At 48.1% G+C, this 20,943-nt stretch overlaps 1 protein-coding gene across 1 annotated transcript in view; it reads right to left on the bottom strand.

Moving 5' to 3' along the window:
* The window catches only part of NTNG2 (netrin G2), a 122,661-nt gene that overhangs the window by 36,596 nt on the left and 65,122 nt on the right, over positions 1-20,943 (bottom strand). Inside the window, exons 3-4 of the mRNA XM_056860388.1 lie at positions 9,648-9,820; positions 4,563-4,583 (exon numbers count right to left, since the gene is read on the bottom strand). Of these exons, the coding sequence (XP_056716366.1) occupies positions 4,563-4,583; positions 9,648-9,820 (194 nt within the window). The remainder of the gene's footprint in view (positions 1-4,562; positions 4,584-9,647; positions 9,821-20,943) is intronic.

Here is a 20,943-nt window from a genome sequence, read left to right as displayed (position 1 = left end):
TACAAAGGATTCTCAACACATTGCCAAACTATAATCCCCACAATTATTTGGGCGGGGTGGGAGTGGGGGGGGGGAGGTAGCTATGACAGTTCAGTATTTCCAAGCTGCTATACGTTTGTGATAAATGTTTAAAAACACTTAAGACAGCCTGAAAGGTGACACGAAACAAATGTTTGCTGCATGCACAAACTCCCCTTTCAATACCCAAGTTATCACACCAGTTGAGCAGCAGTTACAGTCCCGCTCTGCAAGGAAGTGGGCAAAATCTGGCATGTGCTTTGAGGAACCCTCAGACTCATGTCCTTTGCGAACGCAGCCCACGGTGACGCAACAGAGCTGCGTGCTTTGTCACCAACCTGGGACTGCAACAGCTGTCTACGGAGCAAATCCCCCGTTTTGCACCCTGATCTCGCCTAGAGGGCCCATTCACATGCAAAAACTAACAAACCGGTTCTTGGCACGGGACTGTATCGAGAAGCCTGTGCAAACTGGAGCACCGGCTGACCACTGCAGCTTCTTTGAATCCGAATCCTCACCCAATCTAAGCACCCAGTTCGTGCAGGGCAGACAACTGCTGAGAATAACTGACTAAATATGGTGGTCGAGGGGTGCAGGAGGAACAATAAGGACCCTAAGGCAGGGGTGCTGAACTTGTTTGTTAGGAGGGCCGGATAAGACATAAATGTGTCACTTGGTTGCGCTGGGCCATGCCTCGCCAGCCCAGATCGAGAGCGGGGAAGGAGCTGGATGCCTTGGCTGGTGAACCTGCAGCAGACCTGCAGCAACCCAGATCAAGAGTGGGGGGGGGATGGCTGTCTCGGCTGGCTTGCAGGACGAATAAGAGCTCTCAAGAGGCCAGATCCAAGCCCCCAGGCTGTGCATTTGACACCCCTGTCCTAAGGGTTACTTTCCTCTTTTCACTTAGAATGATTCACTTTCATTTTATTCCCTTGGCACGCTGGCGCTGGCTCAGATATCCCCACCTTTAAAGTAATTGTTAAAACTTCAAGGAAACTTTGTGAAATACCAGGGAAAAGGCGGGGATTGAGAAAGTCAGGAAATTAGCCATGAGTCATGAGAGATCAGAGACACAAAGTCAGCCGAGGCCGTTTGTTTCGGAAGCTCCAAGGAAGCCGGCTGCCTCCTCCTCACCGCTATATATACCTTTGAACTTGCTCAAAAGCAGGGACAAAACTCCATCCCACTCCCGACAAACTACTGTGCGATGACTTGCCTCCTTAGATCCCAGCCATGTCTCCGTTTTTCTCGAATATGTCAAGCACACGAGGACAGCAAAATCCTCGCAGATACTGTCAGCGCCTCGGCTGAGTTTCTAACGAGGGGACCTAATTAATGCCGCTTAATGAACTGCACGGGTTTTTTCTGTTCTGTTTTTGCAACAGCAGCAGAAACAGAACAAGACCGCTCCGCGAAACCCTCACGGCATCCCAGCAAAATATTCCACCCGCTCGCAACACCAAATGCCTCCTCCACATTGGAAGGCGCATTCGAAAATGGCTGTGCAAACTGTGGAGGGGTGTTATTTTCCCCAGTGGCCTCCTGTGGCAGGAAGCCCACTTCCGCCAGGGCACTTGGTTCATTGTAATGCTTCATTCAGGCCCCCTCTGGTCCTCTTTGGAGAATGAATGAGGACCTCCCCCCCCCCCACCATGTGTGAGCCCCAATGCAAAAATCCAACGGGCGGCCTCAGTTTCCCTGGTGGAGCCATCCATCAAGAAATTCTCCCCCGGCAGCCTTGTTTGAACAGGGCCCGTCGCGGGCAGGAGTGCTTTCCCGTGGATTGGGCCCAGGGGGTCAGCTCTGCCTCCTGAGCAGGGCTCATGGCAGAGCTGCCCCTGCGCCCACTCACTAGGCAGCACCTCTGAGGTTTTTGAGATGCAGCCCTTCTTCTCCGCTTCGTTTCCCCCCCAGGAATGGTCTCAGGCTGCGTTTGCACCAACGGCACCCTCAGCACCAGCAGAGACTAGATCTCCCGACAATGGTGAGGGGATGTGGCTCAGTGGTGGAGCGTCTGCTTGGTGTCAGGCTTTTGCCTTCTAGCGGGAGCAAAGGCTCTTGACATGAGCTAGGCCAGGTTCTGGCTGCGAGTCATGTCCTTGGTCCTCATGCCTCTGAACGTCTGTGTGCAGTTTCGCTCATCCTGTTTTCTGCAGCTGGGATAATGTTTCGTCTGCCTTTCCTGGGAACTGCTTATCTCGGGGTTGCTTAGCAATGTTTACTTTTTCCAGTCCATAGTGTCTTAAGCATGTAACCTGTCGGTATTCCCCATTACTGGCCTCACCTGTGTGGTAGGCAGTCAGTTCTTTAATCTGTCTTTTTGCTCCTAATAAAGTATTACTGCTTCAGAGCTACCTGCCTGGATGCGTTTGCTTTTGGGATGCTAGGGACAGACGCCTGATCCTGACACTTGGCATGCAGAAGGTCCCAGGCTCAGTCCCTGGCGTCTCCAGTTAAAGGGACTAGGCAAGTAGATGATGTGAAAGACCTCTACCTGAGACCCCGGAGAGCTGCTGCCGGTCTGAGTAGACAATACTGACTTTGATGAACCAGGGGTCTGATTCAGTATAAGAAAGCTTCATGTGTGTTCATGTGTGGTGCCTCTTACGTTAAAGCAGTCTTTTGAGTGGAAACTGGGGTGGGTGGCCCATATGGAGCCTTCCAAGGCTGCCTTGAAGGACAGATTAAAACATCGGAGGTTTTTCCCCACACAGGGTTGCAGGGTTCAGCACCCAACTTCACTTCTGCCCCACCAATGCTGTGAGTAGACTGAGCTGACAGTAGGGCCGGTGGCACAAGCGATGGAGGGCAAAGTTGCTGCTGGAGCCACCTCCTTTTGGTGAGAGTGTCTCCTGGTCCACTCCCACTGTTGTGGTTGTGTGGACTACAGCATGGTGTAGTGATTAAGAGAAGTGGTTTGGAGCGGCAAATGCTAATCTGGAGAGCCGGGTTTGATTCCCCACTCCTCCACATGAGCGCTAATCTGGTGAACCGGGTTGGTTTCCCCACTCCTCCGCATGAAGCCACCTGGGTGACCTTGGGCTAGTCACAGTTCTCTCTGAACTCTCTCAGCCCCACCTACCTCACAGGGTGCCTGTTGTGGGGAGGGAAGGTGGTTGTACGCCAGTATGATTCTTCCTTTAGTGGTAGAGAAAGTCGGAATATAAAAAACCAACTCTTCTTCTACCACAAGGCAAAAGAGGGCAGGCAAACTGGGGACTGCTCCACCTATGCTGACTCTAGGACCCACCCACACCCCACACCCCACAAGACTGTCTCAGGGCTATTACTTGTTCTAGAAGAGGTTTCTGGGCAACTGGGAATGAGCAGCAGGGAACTGCACTGCAAGTTGTGGTTGAGCGACAGGGCACACATCAGAGAGGAAAGGACACGGGAGTGCTTGCAACAGCAAAACCCTGTAGTTGCCTAATCCCAGTCACATGCTGAGAAAATGCAAATTCTGCAACCCATTTAAATCACGCAGCTCTGCACAAATCCTGCAAGTCTGAAACTTTTTTTCTCATGCTGCATGCCTTACTTTGTGAATTTTACACTTTTGTGTCATTTATTCCAGTTTAGCTATGGAAGGAGAGGGCCCAGAGAACCAGAGCCCAACTCCAACCAATAAAAATGTTATTGAGTCACCCACCTAAGATTTTACAAAACACTCTGAACTCATAAGGGCCAGAAACTTGCCTTTTAAAAACAAAAAAAGAGACTGTCTGAAAGCCAGATCCTGCGGCCAGTGCCACATTCTGTGCAGTTCTTGTGGAATTATAGCACCCACGCAGCCCTGGTAGACTGATGAACCCTCTTATCTGAAGCCCCATGAAGCCCCATTTGTGTGGTTCAGTGGTTAAAAGTGTCCGACTAGTAACTGGGAGACCCAGGTTCGAATCCCCGCTCGTGCCATGGAAGCTCACTGGGTCACCTGGGGCCAGTCACACTCTCTCAGCCTAACCTACCTCATAGGGTTGTTGTGAGGATAAAACGGAGGAATGGTGTAAGCCACTTTGGGAGAAAGGCGGGGTATAAACAAACTAATTAAATAAAAAACAGTGGTTTTGCTAATAAATGCTCAGCAGAAATGTCCCCCAAACCGATTGTTCGTATTTATTTTTAAACGTCACTCCCGCCTAACGAAAGTAACAGGGGCTAAACCTCGCAGCTGAGAAATCCAAAACTTTCTGCTCCCAACGAGGGTTTAATCTGCTGTCTGTGATGCTGGGGTGGTGGTGGTAAAAGTTCATAGTATTCATTGGCGTTTTTGAAGAGACTTTTATTTCCTTTCCCGCTGCCTTTCTAACAAACCTCATCGGGGGGGAAAAGCCAAGCCAGAGCAACAGAGACAATGAGGTTGCTGAAGTCAAAGACAGTTCTTTGACGGGACGGAAAATGAGGTACAATTAGAGGAGCGGAGTTATGGCCTGGAAGATGCTAATGAACAGAGAAAACAGCCATTCTTTTCCCCATCAAGGAACGTGTGCAGGGTTCATGCACCGAACATGTCAAATATCAGCGTTTCAAGTTACATTTTTACTTACTGCCGAAGTTCGGAGCTGCACCTGGAAGGAAAGGAGAAAAGGGGGGGGGGGATAAGAGGGTCAGCAAATACAAAGAAGGGTATTGTGCTAATTAACAGGAAGTCGGCAGATGTCAAAACAGCCAGCGGGGGACAACGCAAAGAGGTGGGCAGGGCGCCCTGGCTTTTGCGTCCGATTCACCTGCTACGACCTGCACAGGTCACCCCGCTGGTGACCTAACTTATTAGTGTTCTCTTACCTGGCCCCGTGTCTCAGCAGGGTCAAATACCTCTGGCGGCTCCGGCACGACACCTTAATAAGCCACACTTCTAGTACACAATGAAATGCAGCACAACTCTTGAGTAGCGCGGAGCCATAATTAGATTGGGACAGGCTCGGGGAAAACGCCATCACAGTCAGAAGCGACCCCGCCCCATATCCGCGGACCCTTTGGGAATCGTTCTGAAAGGGCAGCAAAGCTATTCGTTTCTTAGCGTTATCCCTGATCGGTTAGGATTCCCTATGCGAGCAGCATAAGGAGCATTGCTTTCACTCTAATGGGCTTCATTTATTTGTCCTTAGCACACAGCTAAATCTGATTATCTAACAGCATTGGGATGTCATCCTGTCTAGCACCAAATCCCTGATTGGCTGAGATTCCTCGGGGTGGAAGGGACCGGTGGAAATAGCCACCATGGCATTGGCAGAGGGGATGGAAACTAGTGGGATTAAGGGCTTGGGGGAGGGGGGAGATGCCCCTCATCACTCCTGGAGGACATTCAACAAAGCACTAACACTTACTCATATGTGCTCAGAACCACCCTGGCTGCTAGTCCAGTAATGTCCTGGGGCTATGAAACTACTAAGGGTCCAAAACTCAAACTGCGACGCCAACAACCAGCCCTGAACACGGGTCTCTGGGTCTAGCTTTAACAAGCTAACTCCTGTATTTCCCTCAATGTCGCCAAATTGTTGGAAATGTAAGAAAGAAATTGGTTCCTTTCATCATATTTGGTGGACTTGTGAAAAAGCCAAGATATTTTGGGAAACGATATATGAGGAAATAAGGTTAATTTTACAACAAAATATACTTAAAACACCTGAAATGATGCTATTGAGTATGATACTGGACACTATTTTGACTCATAGAAATTTTTTAATTTATGCCACCACAGCTGCACTGTTGATATATGCAGCAAAATGGAAGACTGATGAGATACTGGAAAAAAAGGACTGGATATATAAGATGATGGAATTGATGGAGATGGCGAAACTTACTGCTTATATTAATCAGACCGATAATGTACAATTTTTGGGGGTGTGGGAGGTGTGGAGAACTTATTGTGAAAAATATTTTTCAATGGGTCATTTTAAAGGATACTCTTTGATTTAATCCCTCACATTTATTTGGTATAGTGAAAATATTAGGATGATTACAGGTATATTAATTAGATTAAGTAAGATACTTATAAAGTAACTGAGCAGGGGGGTTATACTGTTAAAGGTAAAGGTAGTCCCCTGTGCAAGCACCGGGTCATTCCTGACCCATGGGGTGACGTCACATCCCGACGTTTACTAGGCAGACTTTGTTTGCGGGTTGGTTTGCCAGTGCCTTCCCCAGTCATCTTCCCTTTACCCCCAGCGAGCTGGGTACTCTTTTTACCGACCTCGGAAGGATGGAAGGCTGAGTCAACCTTGGGCCGGCTACCTGAACCTGACTTCTGTTACCAAAAGTATATACAATTTAATTATGGACAGAAGAGAGTGAAGGGGAAGTCAATTATGTTTTATTATTTCTTAGATTAGAAATTTTTATAGATTCAACTTTATATTGTTAAGTATTAATGGAAAATGATTTATGATGTATAAAATGAGAAAACAATAAAAACATTTAAAAAAAAAACAAGCTAACTCCTGGACTCTCTTGACTAGGGTTCCCCAGCGTGGTGCCTGAGAGCGCCATGGTGCCCATCAGTACTTCCTTTGGCACCCACCGAGCTTTACAGAAAGTGGGCAGGCCCCTGGGATGAGTAAGCCCCTGGGATTTTCTTAGTCAGTGAGTAGTTCCATTCCCTCTTGAGGTATTCCTTCTTTCCAGAAAGAGGGAGGTATTCCTTTTTTGGCTCCACTTCCTGTACAAGCCATTTTGGGTTTGTCTCCGTCTCCTGCAGCAGCCACTTTGGGGTGGCGCTCACCACCCCTCCCAAAACTCCAAGCGTGCCCGCATGCTCAATAAGGTTGGGGACCCCTGCTTTTTTGCCTTTAAAGAAACGATGGTCCCTCTTCCCTCCCTGCCATCCTCAAAAATGTATTCACAAATGTCTTGTGTTCAGGCTGAGAAGAGAGTCTCCTAGGTTGGGACAGAATTTAGGCAATCGGTAACCCACAGCTGCTCAACAGGAAGGTGCTGAGGCCCCCATACAAAGGAGCTTTCTTGTAAGGCGCATTGGTTTTCAAACGGTGTTTTCGGGGGCACCTGGGTTCCTTTGGAAAGGATCAGAGTTTGCTCATGTAACGGCACACTAGACATCTCGCCTGCCACAGCTGATCTTCCCCGGCCGTGTCCAAGAGATCAAAAAAGATGCAACTCATTCTTCTACATAAGTATTCAAACGACAGGCGCGTCGTCCTCCTCCAGGGCTTTCTAGCCACTTTGAGCTGCAGAGCCCGGCTCTGCCCAGAGCATTTGGGCCTGATACTACGAGTGCAAGATGCAAATGTCACGGAAAAGGAGGTGAGCCAGCGAACAGCATGTTGCTGCGGCTGTCAAAACCAAAAGGCCCTCGATGACGCCTTTGAAGGATCGCAGGCACCCAGTGGTAGCTGACAATCCCGCTCCTTTTCAAAGAGCCAGCTTGTCTCCCATTCTTGGCAAAGACAAAACATTCCTGTCATGGCCTTTGGAGCCTGGATTTCAGCTTTGATCGGCCCTGAAGCGCATAAATCTTTCAAACGGAGGGACAGAAAGAGTGGGGGAGAAAGAGTGTCTTCAGGGGACGCTTAAGGCAGTCACTTTGAAGGCTGGAGCCCTGTTTTGGCTGTTCCATCCCATTCAACCTGTCCCCAAAAAGCTACAGTGGGCAGGGGCCCCCTCACCAAGCGTCTTTAACTTCCATGGGGTAGAGGTGTCCCCACCACCAAAACTGGGAAGCAACAAAACGGAGTCTTGAGGCCCCCTTAACGGCAAACAAATTTATTGCGGCCGAAACCTTTTGTGGACACTGGCCAGCTTCACCAGAGGCAAGCTCTAACTTGTGTAAGTTTCTATCGCAATAAATCTATTAGCCTTTAAAGGCACCACCAGACTTTCCTTTTCACTCTAATATGTTTACACCTCTGGATTTTGTCCAGGAGTATGAGAAAAAGTTTAAAAGCCTGCTGAAAACTAGCAAAAAACTTGCTAAAATGGCTGGCATGGGAGGGCAGGGAGTTGTTTTGCCCAGGAAAGTTGGAAGATCAATCTTCCAGTCAGGATGCTATATTATCCCAGATGTGAAGACCATTCTCTGAACATCTGGGGAGTGTCTCGGACCATCTTTGAAAAAGAGCTGGTGTATCCAAGTGAGAGTTCTGGGCTGCTATTGCCTGAGATTCAGCCGACATGTAATACAGGGATTATAATACTGGCCTACCTTACAAGATTTACTTAGAACGTACATGAAGCTCTTTGAATACTTGAAATGTGCCATAAAAATGTGAACTGTTATTCTTATTATCATCGGTAATAAGCAGGATTTAATTGACATTTTCCACACATACACACACAAAAGAAAGGGGGGGCAATGGTTCAGTGGTAGAGCCCTGATTTGCTTGCAGAAGGTCCCAGGTTCAATCTCCGGTATCTCCAGTGAAAAGGACCAAGTAGTAGGTGATATGAAAAGACCTCTGCCTGAAACCCGGTAGAGCTGCTTCCGGTCTGAGTAGACAGAACGGATCCTGATGGACCAATGGTCTAATTCAGCATTAAAAAGACATGTAAAAAGTTCATAACTTTGAAAATTATTATTAATAAAAGGAAAAGTATCAGAAGCCTTTCTGGTTTTTAACGTGTATCATAAACTGCTGTCTCTTAAGCTTGGTACGTACTGCCCTGGATGGCCCAGGCTAGACGAGTCTTGGTAGATCTCAGATGCTAAGAAGGGTCAGCCCTGGTTAGTATTGGGATGAGATAGAAGACCATCAAGGAAGTCCAGAGTTGCTATGCAGAGCCACGCAATGGCAAACCACCTTTGTTCGTCTCTTGCCTTGAAAAGCCCTACATCGACTTCACGGCAGTTTACACACACACGCTTGGTTGCCATTTGGGGTCTGTTTTCCTCTTCGGGACATCCAGCGTGGTGTAGTGGTTAAGAGCGGTGGATGCTAATCTGGAGAACCGGGTTTGATTCCCCGCTCCTCCACATGAAGACAGCTGGGTGACCTTAGGATAGTTCTCTCCAAACTCTCTCAGCCCCACCTATCACAATAGGAATTATAGGATCACTTAATCTGTTGATCCAAACTGCATGGTTGTAGTGGTTAAGAGTGGTGGACTCTAATCTGGAGAACTGGGTTTGATTCCCCCTTGATTAGAGTGGTGGACTCTAATCAGGGGTTGGTTTCCCCACTCCTCCACATGAAGCCTGCTGGGTGACCTTGAGCTAATCACAGTTCTCTCAGAACTCTCACAGCCCCACTTATCTCAAAAGATGTCTGTTGTGGGGAGAGGAAGGGAGACTCCTTAAAGGTAGAGAAAAGAGGGGTATAAAAACCAACTCTTACTCTTCCTCGTCCCAAAAAGTTTGGAAAACTGCTCAGTTTGCTATGGAGCACTTTGTCCAAGTGTCAAACTAGCGCTCTCCCAGCCAAGGCCCCCTTTTCAAGGAGCATGCTACTCTTCCTCACTGTTGGCAGTCTGCCAAGCATCCCTCCTACCCACCTCTTGGGATCATTAATTCTGCCACATGCTCCGCTAGCTTTTAACGTTCCATTGTGAAACCCACTTGTTCGCCCAGCCTCTGCATCAATTGCAGGCGGGTCTCTGTGCTCAAGTGTGGGTCAGGCCCACGCTTCCTTTGGGGCAGGAGGGGCATAAGAGGAAAGCAGCAGCTTGTGATGGCAACTTACACACATTAGGAGAGCCGTTGGGGAGGGGGAGGTAGGAGCCGGCCCGCCACGACTTGCTGCGGAAGTTCTTCTTGCACCTGCCGCAGTCCGGCCCGGTGGTGTTGTGCTCGCACTCGCACTGCAGACTGCCCTCCTTGAAGGTACACAGGCTGGCGTGAAGGTTGCATTTACACCTGCAAGAGAATCCAAGCAAGGCAACTGAGAGATTCATTCGTTCATCCACTGGAAAATTTCTAGCCTGCTGCGTGACCACATCCTTCATAATGGTTCACAACTTCATACAATCACAAATTCACAAAAGGGGAATCCATTAGGACCGCACAAGTGAGTGGAAATAATAGGCATGCTCCAGGATCAGAGGAGCATGCCTATTATATTAGATGCAGTGGAACACAGGCAGGACTATGCTGCTGCAGTCGTCTTGCTTGTGGGCTTCCTAGAAGCACCTGGTTGGCTGCTGTGTGAACAGACTGCTGGACTTGATGGGCCTGGGTCTGATCCAGCAGGGCTTTTCTTATGTTCTTATCCTTCCCATTGTGTGTGCTGAGGTTGCCAATTCTAGGTTTGGAAATTCCTGGAGAAATTCCTGGAGAGGGTGGGGTTTGGGGAGGGAGGGACTTCATCGGGGCATAATGCAATGGAGTCTACCCTTCAAAGCAGCCATTTTCTCCACGGAAACTGATCTCTGTAGTCTAGAGATCAGTTGTAACTCTGGGAGCTCTCCAGGCCCTACCTGGAGACTGGCAACCCAAGTACTGACTGTAATACATGAAGAATAAGGAGGAGGAGGAGGAGGAGTTGGTTTTTATATGCTGACTTTCACTACCACTTAAGGAAGAATCAACCCAGCTTACAATCACCTTCCCCTCCCAACAGACCCCCTGTGAGGATGGTGGGGCTGAGAGTGTGTGACTAGCCCAACGTCACCCTGCTGGCTTCATGTGTAGGAGTGGGAAACCAACCCGGTTCACCAGATTAGAATCTGCCGCTCATGTGGAAGAGTGGGGAAAGCAAACCCAGTTCTCCAGATCAGAGTCCACCGCTCCAAACCACCACTCTTAGCCACTACACCACGCTGGCTCTCCGTACCTTACCTGATATTAAGGAATTTTGATTCTCACTAACGTCACTTTTTATCATCTTTGGGTGAACTCTCAGCTCACTTTATTAATAAACTTGAGATTAACTCTTAGTCAGAGGAGATTCTCTAAAAAGGGGTAGAGGGTAAGGTCGGACCCTTCGACGGCAGAAAGAATGCCATTTGGAGGGAAGGGCTCAACAAGGCATAGGGCAGGGAGTCACAGCCGAGCAACAGGAGAGATTGGAAACTGAAGCCTGCTGCTTCAGAAACAGTTGGGGGAGCAAAGACACCTCAGAAGGCCCCCAATTTCAAGGGCTACTAACACACGCTTCGCTTCTCCTCTGCCAGCGCTCAAACGTTGCAGGAGTAGGAGTTGCTCATGAGTCTCTTCGCCAGATCCACCAAGCCCGCCTCGGCGTGCATGTCATCTGTGCATCACTGGCAGGTTTGCTGGCTTTCCAACAAAATCACGGGAACTATTTTTGATCCCTTTGCTCTTTTCGGCAACCAACTGTTTACACACAGGCCAGGAAGCGGATGGGCGGGCGCGCGCCCCCACTCCCACCTCTCGTTCACCAGATGACGCTTTGCTCCTCTCGCTCTGATTCCAAATGGGCGCCAGAGACAGATTTGAGCTCTGGAGCACCCGGCTGCCAAATGCAGCAAACGAGGTTTGGAAAGCGCTAAGGCCGTTCAAAGCGGAAAGAGCGCAAAACCATCAGGCTTAAATGCTCGAAGAGTGCCGAGGGAAGACAGAAGAACTGTCTCTCTCTGGGTACCCAAAGGTTGGATGGAAAAAGACTCAATTATGTAAAGAGCTGTATTTATTTTAAGGTGCTAGTATCGATATTAAAAACATTAAAATATTATATAAAGCACAATGGCAACTAATACAGGTTGATAAACTAAAACCGTAATCCGAACATGTTTCAGCCCCCTGGCCTTCATCCGTGGTTTAATGTTACTTATAATGCCCACCAATACATAATACAACATGTATAACAGGATTAAAGCAGAATTATAACAACCCAGGTATGTATGTAGGGATGTATTCCAATTTGATTCTGTGCCCAATATATTATATAAAATTAATAAAATTAAAGAGCCCACTGCTGCGGAATAGAAGAAGAAGAGCTGGTTTTTATATGCTGACTTTCTTTACCACTTAAGGAAGAATCAAACCAGTTTACAATCACCTTCCCTTCCCCTCCCCACAACAGACACCCTGTGAGGTAGGTGAGGCTGAGAGAGCATGACTTGCCCAAGGTCACCCAGCTGGCTTCACGTGGAGGAGTGGGGAAACTAATCCAGTTCATCAGATTAGCCTCCGCCTCTCATGTGGAGAAGTGGGGAATCAAACCCGGTTCTCCAGATCAGAGTCCACTGCTCCAAACCACTGCTCTTAACCACTACATCATGCTTGTTCTTCTCTGGGATGTGTTAGCCTTCCATACAAGGTGTGTATAGCAGTACCAACCAAATAAATTTTATATAATATATTGGGCACAGAGTCAAATTGGAAAACATCCCTACATACATACCTGGGTTGTTATAATTCTGCCTTAATACTGTTATACATGTTGTATTAAGTATTGGTGTGCATTATAAGTGATGTTATTAGACCACTGATGAAGTCCAGGGAGCCGAAATCCATTTGGGTTGTGGTTTTAGTTTATCAACCTGTATTAATTGCCATTGTGCTTTCTTTTAATATAATATTTTAATGTTTTTAATATTAATAATACTGCCTTAAAATAAATATATTTCTTTACATAGCTGAGTCTTTTTCGACCCAACCTTTCGGTACCCAGCTTTGGTTTAAGGTCGGGCCTTTTCTTCCCCCTTTTCTTTTTTGTGAGCTGTCTCTCTCTGCCAGATTACACAAATCAAGGCTGCCCTGTGCCGGATGCTGACGGCTCCCTCTGTCCGCCCCTGCGGAGAGAAGTGTCTGCACAGCCGTCCTCGGCCTTTTGCATAGGCAATGACCGGCGTGCAGGTGCCACCGTGCCCGACTCTCTGAATTATTGAACGCCCAAGGAACACTGGCTTCCTCTCTTGCTGCAATTTCTTTTTTTAACAGGGAAAGTAAAGTAGTAGGTCGTGGCAGGTCACAGCCTTATCACCGTGGTGCAGGGCCCAGGACAGGAGTACCAACCCCCGGAAGCAGGCACAGATCTGACCTGGGAGAGACAGAAACCTGCCTAACAAGGAGTCAGAACAGCAGTCCATCTAGCCCAGGAGGTAACCTTCTGCTGCACTGGGCAGAGATGCTACCTTTACATGGAGATGCTAAGGACTGAGCCTGGGACCTTCTGCATGCAAAGCAAGAAGGTCCTAAAAAGATGTAGGGCTGTATCCAGGTACTCGCTCTTTGTGTCCACTTCAGGGCATCTTCTATGATCTAACACACATGAACACATGAAGCTGCCTTATACCGAATCAAACCCTTGGTCCATCAAAGTCGGTATTGTCTACTCAGACTGGCAGCAGCTCTCCAGGGTCTCAGGCTGAGGTCTTTAACATCACCTACTTGCCTGGTCCCTTTAACGGGAGATGCCGGGGATTGAACCTGGAACCTCCTGCATGCCAAGCAGAGGCTCTACCACTGAGCCACACCCCCTGGAGTGCTCTGTTTAGAAGACAAGTGCCAGGCTTCAATGGTTGCCTGACAGCCATGACACCTAGATCTGGTTTCGCTGCTCTCTAACTGCTTCCACAAAAGAATTGATCCCCAGGTGGGCATGAGTAAATACTGCAGTAAATACTACTTACTTAATGTCACTGCAGGCACAGCATCCCTCTTTAGTAACCAAAGGGCACTCTGCAGGTGGTCAGAGATTATCTGTCCCCCAGATAATAAGCAATCTCTGCTACTGATAAGGGGGAAGCAATATATAGCGTGCACATCTCTCCAATTCATATTAAGAAATGTGTTTTAATAGCAAAAACACGAAGAAAACATGCTTTAAGGCAGAACAGATTAAACTGGTTGCAGTCCTTTGGATTAAGTCATCTTTATTAAATGGCAGCTGATATTCTCGGAAGGATGGAAGTCTGAGTCAACCTCAAGCTGGCTACCTGAAACCGATGGTTTTAGGTAGCCGGCTCAAGGTTGACTCAGCCTTCCATCCTTCCAAGGTCGGTAAAATGAGTACCCAGCTTGCTGAGGGTCAAGTGTAGACAACTGTAAAACATAAGTCTGCCTAGTAAACTTCGTGATGCGACATCACCCCATAGGTCAGAGGAGGAGGAGGAGGAGGAGAAGTAGTAGTAGTAGTAGTAGTAGTAGTAGTTTTTCTGTGCCAACTTTCTCTACCACTGAAGGAAGAATCAAACCGGCTTACAATTACCTTCCCTTCCCCTCCCCACAATAGGGACCCTGTGAGGTAGGTGGGGCTGAGAGAGGTCTAAGAGAACTGTGAGTAGCCCAAGGTCCCCCAGCTGGCCTTATGCACAGGAGTGGGGAAACCAACCCGGTTCACCAGATTAGAGTCCGCCGCTCATGTGGAGGAGTGGGGAATCAAACCCAGTTCTCCAGATCAGAGTCCATCACTCCAAACCACCACTCTTAACCACTACACCACGCTGGCTCCCTGTGCTTACCTAATATTCTCCAAGGCTTACGTAGCTCAGGGCACTAAGGTCTTGCAAGGAATTCTGTATGGGGGAGCACGTAGAGCAGAGCTACCTCTACATTTTGCAGCAGCCATGAAATGCCCCTGAAATAACAAGGTACCCCTTTATCCTACCCTCAGCTTTCCCAGATCAGCCATTTCTCACTGTTGGGACCCATCTGCGGGGCAAAAAATAAACCCATTTTTTCTCATCCAAAGGATCAATTCTGCGAGAGAATTGCTTTCTGAAGTCAACCTTTGAGAATCATCAATCTAATCGCAAAACGATAACCTGTGCAACCCGACCCCCCAACGCAGCACTTTTCAGACCAATCAATCAGAATGCATTATTTAATAGTGAACGGCGGAACAGCTCCAAGCAGCCAAGGCGGAGGGTCCCTCCTTGTGCAGCGGCTGAGGCTCCCTGGAGTAAAGGCATCCTGGCCCCACTCCCTCCCTAAGCCCCCCTGGCACTGTTTTGACTTGGATTCCGTTCTGCAGTCGCCTGACCGTGAGGCCAAGGACACAGATGCCACTTGGAAGTGGACAATGGAGCGTCTTATCTAATCCGGCTGTCCTCGACCACGGCCAGAGCCTTTTCGGTTCTGGCCCCGGCCTGGTGGAACTCTCTCTCTCTAACGAGGCCACAACCCTGCGGGATCTGATGCAATTCCACAGGGCCTGCAAGACTGAGATGCTCCACCAAGCCTATGGTTGAGGGCAGCAACGATTTCCATCCATAACGCAAGATGTCATCGTTCCGCTGTACGCTGCATTGGTCAGGCCGCACCGGGAGTTTTATGTGCAGTTCTGGAGGCCTCGCTTCAAAAAGGATGTGGACAGACTGGAGCGGGTGCAGAGGAGAGCAACGAAGATGATCAGGGACCTGGAGTCCAAGCCCTACGAGGAAAGGCTGAGGGAGTCGGGAATGTTGAGGGGGGACCTGAATGCTCTACATGACATCGTGGTGTAGTGGTTAAGAGCGGTGGTTTGGAGCGGTGGGCTCTGATCTGGAGAACCGGGGTTTGATTCCCCACTCCTCCGCATGAAGTCAGCTGGGTGACCTTGGGCAAGTCACTCTTTCTCAGCCCCATCAATCTCACAGGGTGTCTGTTGTGGGGAGGGGAAGGGAAGGCGATTGTAAGCCGGTTTGAATCTCCCTTAAGTCGTAGAGAAAGCCGGCATATAAAAACCAACTCTTCTTCTTCTCTCTTGAAGTATTTGAAGGACTATCGCTCAGAGGAGGGCAGGGAGCTGTTCATGTTGGCGGCAGAGGTAGGACTCGCAATAATGGGTTTAAATAGCGGGCAGAAAGGTACCAGCTGGATATTAGGGAAAAATTTTTTACAGCAAGAGTTGTTCAATAGTGGAATCAGCTACCTAGGGAGGTGGAGAGCTCCCCCTCACTGGCAGTCTTTAAGCAGAGGCTGGACAAGCACTTGTCAGGGATGCTCTAGGCTGATCCTGCATTGTGCAGGGGGTTGGACTAGATGGCCTCTATGGACCCTTCCAACTCTATGATTCTCTGTGCTTCATCTTAGCTGGCTCCCTCCCCTTTCCCCTTCCTCTTCCTCCTATTGCTTCTTAGTTATATTATCAATCATGTTTACCCTAGTTTTGACCCCTCTTTGCTGGGATTGTTTCTACTCTGACTCAGCTGGCACTCGCCACTGTAATGATTAGGGTGCCACTAGGAATTTATAATGATGTTGGGATTTTTAACCAGCAATGTATGTTTTAGTGTTGTTGTGAACCGCCACGAGCCCGGCATTGCCAGGAAGGGGCGGGATATAAATCAAATAAACAAATAAATAACCAGATGAAGAGCAGAGCAAATACTTTCAGTCTGGTCCCAGTGGCTGAGAAGGAATACAATCCCTGCCCCACTTTCTTGTTCATCTTGAATGGACGCCCAGTTGAAGATCTAAATGGTGTTAGAATAGGGTTGCCAGGTACCTCTTCACCACCAGGTTTTGGGGGTGGAGCCTGAGGAGGGCGGGGTTTGGGGAGGGGAGGGACATCAATGCTGTAGAGTCCAATTGCCAAAGCAGCCATTTTCTCCAGGTCTCTATTGGCTGGAGATCAGTTGTAATAGCAAGAGCTCTCCAGCTACTACCTGGAGGTTGGCAACCCTATGTTAGAAGCAGAGGGACAATTGGGTGCATTAGTGACTATACACCTGTTTTCCCAAGTAGGGTGTCGTCAGCGGGTGGCTGCTACTACTGCTCTGAAAAAACTTACAGGAAGCTACTACTGGTACTACTATTGACAGGCATTCAGTGCCCACAGTGAGTTTGGTACTATACACAGTATAAAAGTTACATCAAATTAATATTTTAATGAGCCATCTTGGCTCCCCCTTTGGGGGGAAAGGCTGGATAAAAATATTTTAATAAAGAACCCCTGTTGAGGGGACTTGCAATTCATAAGTCAGACACAGTGGGATTCTCCTCCTCTCATGGAGGAGAAGGGTATTCATGGCTACTAGTAAAAATAGATACTAGTCATGATGAATACCTATTCTCTCCAGGATTAGAGGAGCATGCCTGTTATATTAGCTGCTGTGGAACACAGGCAGGATGCTGCTGCTGCAGTCGTCTTGCTTGTGGGCTTCCTAGAGGCACCTGGTTTGCTACTGTGTGAACAGACTGCTGGGCTTGATGGACCTTGGTCTGATCCAGCGTGGCCGTTCTTATGTTCTTATGATATAATGTCATAAGAGTCCACCCTCCAAAACACCCCTTTTCTCCAGGGAAACATCTCTGTCACCTGGAGATCAGTTTTAACAGAGAAGGAAGAGGAGGAGGAGAAGAGTTGGTTTTAATACGCCGACTTTCTCTACCACTTAAGGAAGAATCAGATCAGCTTACAATCACCTTCCCTTCCCGTCCCCACAACAGACACCCTGTCAGGTAGGTGGGGCTGAGAGCTCTAAGAGAGCTGTGACTGGCCCAAGGTCACCCAACTGGCTTTTTGTGTAGGAGTGGGGAAACAAATCCAGTTCCCCAGATTAGTCTCCACCGCTCATGTGGAGGAGTGGGGGATTGAACCCGGTTCTCCAGATCACCTGGAGGTTGGCAACCCTAGGAACTTGCCATGGGAAAGAAAACAGTGCCAGCGTGGCGGGATGAAAATTCCCCTGACTTCCCCCCTCTGAGCCATGATGGAATATAATCAAATGGAATTCTCCAGTGTTTTATCCTAATATGGTGTAAGTTGTGAATTTCCTGCATTGTGTAGGTGGTTGGACTAGATGACCCTGGGAATCCCTTCCAACTGTATGATTCTAAGTTGGAACAGCACTGTGGTAGATAGCTAAGGCCACAAGAGCATTGCTTGTTTATGTATTTTTAAATATAAGTCCTTTCGCTTTCCCCTTCCTTTGAGAAATGAATCAGCGAGGCATCGGAAGCCACCAAGCGGACACGCAAAGCTCTGAGCTGAGCATGCAAGGAGAGCTGATGCAGGACACTGGGGAAAGTTTGCGGCAATAAGGGCACTGTCATCTCGCCACCACACACTGCATCGATTTCCATGAGTCAGCGTTTTGGAGGCTGGGCACAGAGGCAGACAGCTACCAAGGCAGCAATAGGCATGCAGGGAAGCAGAGTTGTCGTTTCTAGAACAGGAAGCAAAAGGCCTCAGTCTCCCATCTCATCAACAGTTGCCCATGCCTACTGTGAAAATACGCACAAGAAGAAGAAGAGGTTGGTTTTTATATGCCGACTTTTTCTACCACTTAAGGGAGAATCAAACCTGCTTACAATCACCTTCCCTTCCCCTCCCAACAACAGACACCCTGTTAGGTAGGTGGGGCAGAGAGAGCTCTAAGAAAGCTGTGACTAGCCCAAGGTCACCCAGCTAGCTTCACGCAGAGGAGTGGGGAAACCAACCCGATTCACCAGATTAGAGTCAGCCACTCATGTGGAGTGGGGAATCAAACCCGGTTCTCCAGATTAGAGTCCACCGCTCCAAACCACCACTCTTACCCACTACATAGAGGCACCTGGGAGCCTCAAGAATTACATTTAAACCACTGACAGTTGCCCGACCTGAAAGGAAGGAGACACCTGGATTGCATACAGTGGAAGACTTTCCGCTGTGCTCCCGTGGCTCCAGGCAAAGAACATCTATACTTAGTTTTTGGTACCACGTGAATGGGAACTGGAAACAGCAGAAAAGTAAGTGGGTGAATGCATTTTTCAGCATGGAACTCAATTCTAGGACTAATTACTGTACTGACTCAAATGCAAGACTAGGTTTTTTTCTGGCCAGGTATAGTACTAAAAAAAGGGGGGGACATCTTAAATTCACATGCAGCTTACAGTGATGCCAATAATAAAAAAACCTTTTGTGCATGAACTTTTTTAAGGGAGTCTTTTACATTCAGGATTGTCTTCCTTTCAAGTAGTCAGTATTACTGCAATACAAGGTATAGGTGAATGCACCAAGAGGAACCCAACAATTCCACCAATGGTAATGTGGGAACAAACCTCTGGCTCTTCCATGGAATCACGCTAAGGACTGGTAACTCCAGGTTGGGAAATTGCTGGAGAGTTGGGGATAGAGACTGGGGAAGGGGGGGTTGGGGAGGGACTTCAGCGGGATATGGTGCTGTTTTCACGCACACTGGATAATGCTCTTCCAATGAACTTTAGCAATCATTTTGTAACTGGATTTTCCTGTGTGATGCAGGAAAATCCACTTGAAAACGTTTGCTGAAATGCATTATCCAGCGTGCGCGAAAGCAGCCATAGAGTCCACCTTCCAAAGCCGCCATTTTCTCCAAGGAAACGGATTTCTGTAGTCCGGAGACTAGTTGTAATTCCAGGCAATCACCAGGCCACACCTGGAGGTTAGCAACCCTTTAGGTTGCCCTTGCTCTCATTGTCTGCCAACAGGAGACTGGTTGCAGAAGTGGGAAACCTGCTCATGGCTTCAGTCCAGAGATGGGATTTTGATGGCAGCTCTGCATGGAACTGTTTTCTCTCACTATAATTGATGGGCCTTTAATGAGCCCCGTGGGGCCAGGCAGTTGAAGGGAGCTCTTTCCTCCTGGTCTCCAGAGAAAGTCCCTTTTTTTCATCTGATCTTAGTTCTTCGAGAAACATGAATAAATATCGGCCGAACCACCACCTCTCAGTCCTGTGCCCTTCATTCTTTTCTGCAACCTATGCACAAAACACAACCCCTTCGGCAACTCTTTCTTCATGATTAACACCATTTTGACATGATTCTCTGCAGAGGTTTTGGCAAGATTGAAATGCATGAACCATGCTTTTATTAACATTGAAAGCTAGCCTGCCAGATGTGTGAGAGGTGTTTTCTTGAAAAAAAAATAACAGTGCGATAAAACGTATATAAATAATAAATAACAATAGGCATGGTGAATAATAGCCTGGGAGAGAGCTTAAAACAATTTGTCGTTTCAGTGTGTGGGGACGCATAAAGGGGAGACAATGTAAAGCAGGTTCCTTATGATGACAAAGGTTCTACAGCATTTTCAGGGCAAACATTTATTTCTGATCCCCTTCACATCTGGCCTCATAATGCTTAAGAGAGAGGCTTGTATGAGAATGTCGCAAATACTGATCCTTATTTAGGAAAAGGGGGAGGAATAGTGTTTAGCATTTGTATAGTAGCCTGAACAAAGGACCCCATGGCGCAGAGCGGTAAGCTGCAGTACTGCAGTCAAAAGCTCTGCTCACGACCTGAGTTCAACGGTAGCATGCTTGAGGTTGACTCAGCCTTCCATCTTTCCAAGGTTGGTAAAATGAATACCCAGCTTGCTGGGGGTAAAGTGTAGATGACTAAGGAAGGCAATGGCAAACCACCTCGTAAACACAGACTGCCTAGTAAACGTCAGGATGTGACGTCACCCCATGGGTCAGGAATGACCCGGTGCTTGCACAGAGGACTACCTTTACCTTTACAGTAGCCTGATCTCGTCAGATCTCATAAGCTAAGCAGGGTCGACCGTGGCTAGTATTTGGATGGGAGACCTCTAAGTAATACCAGGGTTGTGACGTGGAGGAGGCTATGGCAACCCACCTCTGGACGTCTCTTGCCTTCAAAACCCCACCAGGGGTCACCATAAGTCAGCTGCAACTTGATGGCGGAGAAAAAATTAGTGTGTTTTAAGAGTTCAAAGCAATTCACATAGAATCACAGAGTTGGAAGGGCCCATAAAGGCCATCTAGGGCAACCCCCTGATCAATGCAGGATCAGCATAAAGCATCCCTGCGTTCGTCCAATCGCTGCTTGGACTGCCACAGTGAGGGGGAGCTCACCACCTCCCTTGGCAGACGATTCCACTGCTGAACAACTCTTACTGTAAAAACCTTTTCCCTAATATCCAGCCGGTACCTTTCCGCCCGCTATTTAAACTCATTATTGCGAGTCTTATCCTCTGCTGCCAACAGGAACAGCTCCCTTCCCTCCCTCCAGCCCTTCAAATACTTAAAGACAGCAATCATGTCCCTCCTCATACTTCATCTTCATCAATTCCCACAACAGGCCTGAACAGTAGGCCAGTATTAGTAACCCCATCTTTATTTTCTTTCGTTAGGATATTGACATTAGCCTTTCCATGATTCAATAT

Source organism: Euleptes europaea, chromosome 14 (assembly GCF_029931775.1).
Source record: "Euleptes europaea isolate rEulEur1 chromosome 14, rEulEur1.hap1, whole genome shotgun sequence".
Classification (NCBI taxonomy): Eukaryota; Metazoa; Chordata; class Lepidosauria; order Squamata; family Sphaerodactylidae; genus Euleptes; species Euleptes europaea.
Note: the sequence above shows the minus strand (reverse complement) of the source record. Positions and strands in the feature narration are given on the sequence as shown.